Raw genomic sequence first — 9,772 nt, 5'->3', positions numbered from 1 at the left:
GGGCTGAGTTAGCTGCCATGGGGGGGCGGGGTTATCTGGGGGGGGTGCAAGGTGGAAGTTTCCCCTAGGGTGTGAAACTTCCTTGCACCGGCCCTGTGCACGGCACTGAACTGGAAGTTACTGCTGCTACAAGAAAACATAGGAATCAGACTTCTGAGAGCTGACTGAGGGCATGAGAATGATGAAATGTCTTCTTAACCAGCTGAAAGCAGGAAGGGAGCCCTTTAATCCTGAAAAACTGGTGGAGAAGACAGGGATATAGGAAGCAACTAACTGTGACTGACAGACAACTTCTGGTAGAAATGCCCACAGCAGGGTAGCTCCTGGAGACAAGGAAACAACCAAGAGAAGCGGCCAAGGCCAGGCCCATGTCTGCAGATCAGTAAGCTCAAAATGAGAGACTCTAGCAGCCAATAAGCTTGGGCCCAAATGCTACACCATGGGCGAGATCAGTGGATGTGTACGTACAATTCTGGTAGACTCTGGGGCACAGGCTTCCATTGCACACTCATGATTGTGGGATTCGATCACAAGGCAGACTGGGGCTGTCCCAGCTGCAAACCAAATTCAGCTCAAAATCATGAGAATATGGCAGGTGCTGGTGTGTGGGAGCCACTAGGTGGAGCCTTCTGCTGTGACTAGAACTTCAGGGGTGAAGGAGCCTGAAAGAGTGAGAAGAGGCAACTATTAAAAATAAGCACTGTAAAGAAGCTGATAACTTATTCAGTTCTGATATTTATTTCACCATTATAGAGATGATGCAAATATTCAGCGGGTGAATTTGCTTTATCTTAGTCCTTCAGTTTATGTCATCCAAGTGTTGCTAATATTTACATGGGACTGCTCATTTTAAAATATTTATAACATATAGTTTCTAATAGTTTTAATATTTAAAATGTTTTGGCACTAAAGGGAGCTAAGCTTGTTTGCCAAAGTGATTAAAAGAACCCAAAGTGTAGTAACCAAAATCCAGGCGTCTGCAGCATTTGTGCTCTCTTCTCAGCTATTGTCATTCTTTGTAATCTTGGTGCAAAATTCCTCCCTTTAAACATAGCCAATTTATACATATGTATGTAGCTATTATTCATACCTTGACATCTGAACTGTAGCTGGAAGGCAGAAGCCAGTGCTAATTCTGTTGTATAGATCATCTGTCACTGAATACCACATCCCTTCTTCTCCCACCTGGCATGCACTCACATCAGTTCCTTCTCGGGATTTGAGTGCTTTGCTGTTACAGCCTTCTTTTCTCTAACACAACATTGCACAGGGCAGAAATCCTATTTTTCATTAATTGTTGAGAAACGAGGACTAGGATTCATATAGAACAAAGCTATATGCTGGGAGGTCTCATGTTGCAATTGTAGTTAAAGATAGATATTTACATTTTAATAAAATATGAAAATAATTAGGAAACTAGAATAAATTATCACAAAGGTAGGTACCCCCAACTCCAGGTGTTAGAATCATTGCCTATTATTTCATGGCTTAGTGTCAGATCCATGGCGTTCTCACTTTATGGCAGCATGGCAGGAGCACAGTTCTATGGGTCAATATGGTTTCTTTTAGGTTTTAGTGAGCCAGTATGGATTCTTCTAAATTAATCCAGTTTCAGTTCTTCATCTCAACCAAGGATATAAACCAGGATTTATTTGCAAATGAAGAGAGATACCATTCAAGTTCATTATCTCCTTATATCAGATGAATCAATAGACTGAGCTGGGGACTCTTCTTCTCATTGGACAGTGGGGCACACTTTGGGCCCAGTCCTACACGTTGCTGAATATCCCTCCACTCCCATGACTCCACAGGAGGCACTCAGCAACTGCAGGAGCAAGGCCATGGTTAGCCTGTTATGCTAATTCTACAGAAATTCTAGTTCTCATTTTGTGTGTCCCATTAAAGGGCCTTGGGTTTTCCCCAGATGTTAGAGGTGTTAAAGAGAGCACTGCAAAACACTTGGTCTCTTCTTGATGTTCATAAAAACCTTCCCATGTTGTTAGGATCAAGAAGAATGAGCTTTATGGTCTTAATGAACAGACTTGCATTTTCTCCGTGTGTCAGTGAGATGGGCTAAGTGTCAGGGAAGCTGGAGCTTAGACACAGGGCAGGGAGCGTTCAACACTATTTTTCAGTTCAAGCTCTGATATTCTCTAACACTGCTGACTTACTCCCCTTTGGTTGGTATATTTATTTCAGACTGAAATAAGATTGTGTGTGCCTTTTATATGCAATTTCAGCACCATCCTTCCGCAAAACACAGCACCACAGAGGTGACTTTGAATATCTGCTGTAAAGAGGAAACTCTTCCTTGCCCTGACATTGCATTAAAGGGAAGCTGACAGGCTTTTATTCTCCTATCTTAAAGTTTCTTCTCATTTGATGGGAAATGTTCGCTGGATTCTGAATATCTCATTGTAGGATGACTCTATCCCTGAGTAAATAAAAAGAACAGCCTGAGGGTTAGCATCCCCTATGAAAACAATGTGTCGTGCTCTTCACCAGGTTCAGCATCATTACGTAACCAACAGATGCTATTCTAGAGCTGTGTTGACAGTACTGATGGTGCTCCTGCTCAGATGTAGATGCTTTGATAAGACAGGGTGTTATGCAGATTGGAAATATTGTCTAATGCTTAGAGCTCCAGCCTTGTAGTCAGGACTCTTGGGTTCCATTCCTGGCTCTGCCCCATTCACTGTGTGACCTTGGACAAGTCATTTAATGGCTATGAAAATGGCCATTGTCAGCAACTGTTACCTCAGAAGCGGTACTGCACACCACTGAATTGCCCATGTAGAAGGAAGAAAATTGTTTCCATCACCCTTACAGAAAATGAGGATCAGCCAAGTTTCAGTCTCACTTTTGGGAGTAGTGGTGGAAACCATTTTTTCTCCTTTTATACTAGCAGTAAAACTATTTTCATTACCTGTGTGAGGGGGCTCTTGATGACAAGAGTTTCCCACTGTAAACTGGGCTAACCTCAATGAGTCAGTTCCTTATGTGCTGGGGACTATTAACCCTCAGATGTGAGAGTTAATTAGTTAACATTTATCCAGCACTTGGAAGAAGTAAAGTGGTATATAATGGCTAAGTATTATTCTAGTCAACACAATCTGTAGAATAAAATGCAAAAAATTAAAAATTAGTTAAAAAAAATCCACAACCAGGAGAAATTTGATTCTCCCCCCCCCACCTTTAATTGTAGAAATACTGATACTGCTGAGAGGCACACAACCACTCAAGGGACAATAGCTCATGAAATCTGCAAGCAGGTTGTTCAGTGGTTGCAATCTACCATTTAAGGAAAAACTGTCAGAACAAGACTCTTCTTCAGTAGGAGGGAGTGTAATATCATACTCCCTCCCTATCTCCACTAAAAGCCAAAGATGCCAGAAAAGAATATTGCTTTCTTAATCGATACATTTTGGACAGGAAATGTACAGGGATCTTTGAAATTAATTCAGCTTTGGTTGGTTAGTTGGTTTGTACTGGGTTTAGCTCACAACTGACAGCAATGTTAAAAGTTCTAGCATATTGGAAATCTGATTTTCTTGCAACCAAAATCCCTTAGCCTCATTGATTTCCGTTCCCATACAAGTAGGATTCAAATCAACTTCATTAACAAAATGTCATTTTGGCATTTTATATGTAAAATAATGTATTGTGAAATTTTTAAAGCCAAATCCACTGTTTTTTTCCCGTGGGATATGTTGTGAAGGAGAGTTTGAAAAAAGAATAATCTTGAAACAAAAGATGGAAAAATACAGACCAAACCAGCTTCTCTGTTGCATGCCTGGAGTCATGGTAATACACTACGGTGTTGTTTGCTCTGACTGTGTCTAGATGTCTGAGCTTTGAGTAAATACAGTAGCTTATCACTTAAGTGGTTATTAGGAGAATCTAGGTAGTTTAATAAGTGGTTTTGAAGGCAATGGCTCCAGTTTTGTGATGCTGATTTAGAAAATCAAGTCATTTGGTTTCAGTAACATATCTGGTAATGTGGGTGCATCTCTGAGGGGTTTCTGTGTAGTGGAAGCCAAAGGAAATGGTCATGTATCATTTTTATTTATTTATTGCTTCATTCAACCCTCCCTAGTGCTTTGGGTGCAAGAACAATGTTCAACATAAGGAACCCTCTCAAGTACGCGTAACCAAACCCCTCTCTTCACCCCAATCTCCACCCGCCAGCCCTATCCAGACCCTGCATGGAGAAGCACGTCTTGCAGCATGACCTGATTAACAAATGTGGACACTGGAAAGCCAGTGAAGGCAGGAATTGAGCTCTGGCGCCAAGGATCCTCACCTCACCAATGCTGAAATCCTGGCCCAACTGAAGTCAATGGGATTTTACTATTGAGTTCAGTGGGGCCAGAATGTCTCCCAAGAACACCCTTCTTCTAGCTCCCTCCTGATTCACCCTGGGGGCCTGTGACATGAGGCTTTAGAGGGTTCTCTGGGCCATTGTGAATTTAAATGGCACGTTTTGGCCAGCTTATCGATTCCTGACCAATGGAATTTAGAACTGGAACTGACCCAGAGCCCCAGTGAGGTGTTAGTGAGGAGAGCTTGGTGAGGTTCTCATAGGGTTTTTACTCTGCTCTGTTAGTTGTAACTGAACAATGCCGTGCCTTTCCTGGCCTAGCTTCAAATTCCCGTTTATTGTAGGAACCTGACTGGAATTCTTTTCACAATTGGTTGTTCTCTATATTTTGGGTGAATTCAGATCTTATGAAGATGAGGCATGAATAAATTTTCTGTGAGTCAGTCATGCAGGTGGATGTAGCACAACCTTTTTATAGAGCACTTTGCACCAGCAGGGTTGCTTTTGCATCTCCCTCATTTTACAGAGGGGGAACTGAGTCACAGATAGTGGAAGTGACTTGCCCAAGGTTACCCAGCAGGCCAGTGGTAGAATCAGAAATAGAGCCCACGTCTCCTGAATCGCAGTCCAGTGCTCTATCCACTACGCCACACTGCTTCCCTAGTTGCCATCTCATGTTGATTGTTTCTACTTGAAATAATCTGAGAATTCTATGTCACAGGTTCTCAAAGTATAAAGCAGGGAGGAGTGTAAAAATCTAGTTTATTAATGCTTTAAACCTGTGTAAATGTTTATGAAGTACCATTCTAAAGTATAGGTGTAATTTGATCTGGTATTCTGTTTTACCAGCAAGATCTATTCAGGTATTGATTTTAGTAAATACCAACATAACATAGCATATAATGTACTGTAGATACCAGACCAGTCCCTGGAGCAGGCTTACCTTGCTTCTAACCTTTGGTTAGTGTCTGAACAGTGATTTCCCTCGGTAATGCTGTATCTCCTTTTTCTCCCTAGTGTCTATACGGCTGTTATGTCCATTCGTCCATCATCCCCACTTTCCACAGAAGGTGCTACTGGCTTCTTCAGGTAAGGTAACATGAGATTTCTCTCTTACTGTGTTTTGTTTTATAGAGATTTGTATGGCTCTGGCTTTTATTGCCTCTAAAAAGTGATATATAACTTTCTCTGCTTTTTGTCTGAAAGTGATGTGGATGTCTTCAAATTAATAAGTATCTATTCAGAGCTGTGAGATGATTTTTTTCCTCTTGATAACTGTTCAGCAACATAAAGGTGATAACAGTTTAAACATCCCCTACACACAAAGACAGCTAGTGAGAGTGAGATTTCTTAGTGTTTCCCGAAATGAGATGATGTTTTGGACATGAAGCTATTCAGAGGCAGTGAGGAGCAAAGAATGCTGACTGCTGCATGAATATGGGATGTCACAGGAGCAAAAGAAATCCTATGTTAATTATTAGGTTTTTGTTTGAAAATATTTCTGTGCAGAGTATGTGGCAAATCATAGTCCAGGAAAGTGGGGTTCAACCTTTGTCCTAGAACTCCTGTACAGTTTTCAAATATTTCATCTTACTAGTGTATTCTTAGTAAAGCCCCTTGGAAGTTGCAAACTGAATTCTCATGACATTCCTACAATGTGCTGATATTAGTTTGCTGTTAGAGGGTTTTTTTAGAACAGTTGGTCTGTGCATGCTGGTTATTTATGGTAGGCTTGCACATGAGTGCTGGATTGTGTGTGATAGTCAAGGATTGCTGGCCTTCTTCTCCTGGTTCGTTATTGTTGGGTTGTTCAGAAGTGCTAGTTGGCACTAATTAATTTTCTTCTTTTTTTTTGTGTTGTGTCTTTTAGCAAGTCAGAATTTCAAGCTGCCTTGTAGCAGATTCTCTTCCTTCTCATCCAGCTTTCCCTCCCACAGTTTGCAGATAATCTCTGTGCTTTTATAATTGTTTCATTCAGACCTTTGAACTTTATTTCCCCCCTTTAAATTTGCTTACTATAAATAAGTCAATAGAGTCTGGTAACAGCATATGATGAAAAAATATCATTGCAGTCTGAGCCCATATTCTACCTGCTTCAGACTGAAACCTAATGTAGCACCAGCTAGATCCATGCTACAGGAAAGAGCTATTGAACACTAGTGGGTTTCACAGTGCATCAGCTCAACAATAGATAATACATAGTGCAGCATTTCCTATAACTCACAAGAGTTTTGCCTTCTGTAGCTGGAAGGAACTGCAAAGAAGCCAGTGTTACTGTTGCTTAGCTGAAAGGATAGTACTTCTGCTTTGAGATCCACAGACCTTCCGTTCATGTCCTTTCAGGGACAGATACTCACTCACACGGTGCCCTTTAAATATACGTCCTGTGCATGCAGTAGGATACAGCTGGCACTTGGTAGGAAGGGGAGAAGCCTTTTGTCTGTACGGCTAAAGGAGCTATGATAAGGTCACTGTTCAGTGCACTGGTCTGAACAAATTGCAAACTAAACTTAGTAAGAGTCCAACGTGCCTTAGGCAGCAGACAGCTGTTTGTTTTATTATTTAACTTCCGTCTCTGCTGGTGTCTGTGTGATGGATGATGTGACATCAGAATCCGATTGAAATTCTAAATTTGGTCAGAACTCTGTGCACAGCACCAGTGTTTGCATTCACTTCCCCCTGCTGCCTTTCCTTCTGTGGCACTCTGCTTTCCTTGGGTTACTTAGGTGCTCCCCCCGGCAAAGGAGGGGCACAGTGGCAAGAGAAGCAGCCAGATCTGTCCCTGACGGCTCTCACCAGGGATGCTCTGGGGGTCTGGTGGGGTCGTTCTGTACCTTAGGTTTTCTTCTCAGCCCTTTAACTTATTCATCTCCTCTTCTTTATCTGCTCCTTTGTTGTTTTTCCCGTTTGCCATTCACTGTCTCTTCCCCTTCCCGTAACTCCCAGAAACACAGGGAAATCTGCTGAAAAAAATTGCTATAAAGAGTGAGCAAGATAAATGTATGAGAATAAACCTGCAGCTTGAATGTAACAAATATAAAAAAGACCATTTTCTATTAATGTCTCTGTGTAGTGGCTTACCTCCTGTTAGGGAAAATAACCCCCCCTCTATTATCTTAGGCCCTAGGCCTTTGAGCAAAAATAATTTAGAGATTTAACTTAGCTTGTTTTACTGTACAAAGGGCATGCTGAGGCAGAAAGATGTAGTCAGGGCCCAAAAGAGGAACTAGATGTGGATAAAGGGGAACCAGGAGATCTGTTTTGATAACAGCTGACCCTGCTGTCGAGACTACAGAAAAAGTGCTAAAACGGTAAAACCGCAGACTTGACTGGCAAAGACTATAACAGGAAAATAGGAAAATGTGTGAGAGTTGCTTGCTAAATAGCAATATGTATGCCATAGGGTAAATATTAGTCATGTTTGCAGCATTAGCAATTTGTGTTCTAAATAAGGCTGTATCTATGTGACGTTTTGCGGTTTTAACCTTTATAAGCTCAGTAACATTTGTAACAGGCAGGTCAGCCTAACCCTTGCAGGGGGACACGCTGGCCTCCGCCTGTGCACAGGTGTATATTCAATAAAGGTGCCTCAGGCTGTCTGATCAAAATATAGAGGTGGTCTTCTTTTCCCCGACACTCCCATAGTCCCATACAGTGCTAGTGAGCAAAAATATTACGGAGTTTACTCTGTGTTCAGAGGTGCATAGTTGTCAGCCGTGCTGTTACTGGTTCTACACATACCCTGAACCACAGACCGTTCCTGGAATAATTAGCTTCCTGCATGCAGTCATTGACTCTTCCCCATTAGCACTCATCCTTCCCTCCTTCCAAATCAAATTGCCTGCTCTCCCCAAAGCCTGACAATCCCAGAGCTCTTCTTTGTCCCATTGCTCCAAAGGGTTTTTATTTTCCCTGTCTGTGTACACCAGCCCTGTGAACCCAACTCCAGTGCTTCGAGGTACGTAGAGCCTTACCAGCTCACTGGAGTCCATTTCTATTTCATGAGTGTTTCATAGCAACTAAAAAATCTTGGGGAGGAGTCCTTGTCTTCCAGGAGAAATGCACAGATTAGGAACCTGAATACATCCTTTATCTTGTGCTTTGTCCTGTGCTTTGACTCAGAATCCCAAGTACAAAACTCCAGTCCAAGATTTATCTGTGACTTCTGCAGGTGGACGGTGCTAGCTAATCCAAGGTGATGTAGCATCATACTGTCACACCAAATGGGTAGGGGCTGGGCTTTCCCGACACATTGTTTGTCGTCTTGAAATAAGCAGAGCTTCCTAATTAAGGAAGGTAGGGCATGGTGAGTTTGACTGGATCGTGGCCTTACCCCTCTCAAGCACCTCTGGGGCCCTGCAGGATTATTCCATGTCCAACACATTATTCTGTAGTTTTTCTCATCCAGTTTCAAATGTCTCAAGCCATGGAGCTTCCATCATTCCCTTAGAGAGACTATTTTATACCCTCACAGATCTCACTGTCAGGAAACTTTCATTCAGCCCTAATCTACCAACCTAACCAATTCCTGTTCCTTATCAGTGTTTGCATCTTTCAGACACTTGTGCACAGTGTGTATGTCCCCCTTTACTCACGGTTTGGCCAACCTATATTAGTTCATGTTTAGCTCCTTTCCTCATAGGTCAATCCCTTCAACCCCTTAATCATTGTTCCTGTCTTTTTCTGTATTTCCAATACGTTCGTCTGCATATTTCTAGTGCTGAGTTACCCAGCACTGCAGACAGTATATTCTAGGTGCAGTCTTACCACCACCACATAGAGAAGGGACTCACCTTCCCGGTCACCCAGGAAGCCACTGTGTATGCTACCCAAAATCGCCTTTGTTGTTTTGCTGCCCTATCATTAGCAAACTCATATCCAATTAGCTGTATACTAATACCACAGGTCTCTTTCAGCTTCACTGGGTACTGAGTTTCTCTCTCCCATTTAATAGGTGTGTGTGCTGACTTTTAGACAATCTTTCTTCAGTCTGATAATTGATTGGAATTGAAACAAGCGAACTGGAAGTACATTTCTTATTATCCTATTTATAAAATGTGATGCAGTTCATTTTGTTGTGAATGTTGTATGCTCTTATTCATAAACAAGGACACATTGTGCCTTCATTATATAAGGAATAGGAGTTTGTGATTCATTGAAGCATCTTCCAGATATAAATGGGCATCCTTCAATCATGCTCTCAAGGTTGTGCAACTCTGTAAAAGAAAGGAGTTAGCCAAGAATGGATTACCCTCATTCTAATAACTGCACAGTGCTTCTGTTCAGCTCCAGGATGAATATAGGGACAAGCAAGATCAGAAAGAGAGATGTTATGATGCCAAGAGAAACTTTGATGAGTTGAGTCCTTTTTATCCCTATTTCAAAGTTAAGACAAGGAAGTCATTTTGGGGTTGGTATGTAAATGACTCCATAGCACTTCTACACCTCATT

The 9,772-nt window shown here is 41.9% G+C and overlaps 1 protein-coding gene across 6 annotated transcripts in view; it reads left to right on the top strand.

The window, feature by feature from the left end:
• Positions 1-9,772, top strand: part of CAMTA1 (calmodulin binding transcription activator 1) — an 871,256-nt gene that overhangs the window by 513,834 nt on the left and 347,650 nt on the right. For all 6 annotated transcript variants that reach the window (XM_075060206.1, XM_075060205.1, XM_075060207.1 and 3 more), the window contains exon 4: positions 5,339-5,410. In XM_075060206.1, coding sequence (XP_074916307.1) covers positions 5,339-5,410 — 72 coding nt within the window. The remainder of the gene's footprint in view (positions 1-5,338; positions 5,411-9,772) is intronic.

This window comes from Chelonoidis abingdonii, chromosome 23 (assembly GCF_003597395.2).
Source record: "Chelonoidis abingdonii isolate Lonesome George chromosome 23, CheloAbing_2.0, whole genome shotgun sequence".
NCBI lineage: Eukaryota > Metazoa > Chordata > Testudines > Testudinidae > Chelonoidis > Chelonoidis abingdonii.
Note: the sequence above shows the minus strand (reverse complement) of the source record. Positions and strands in the feature narration are given on the sequence as shown.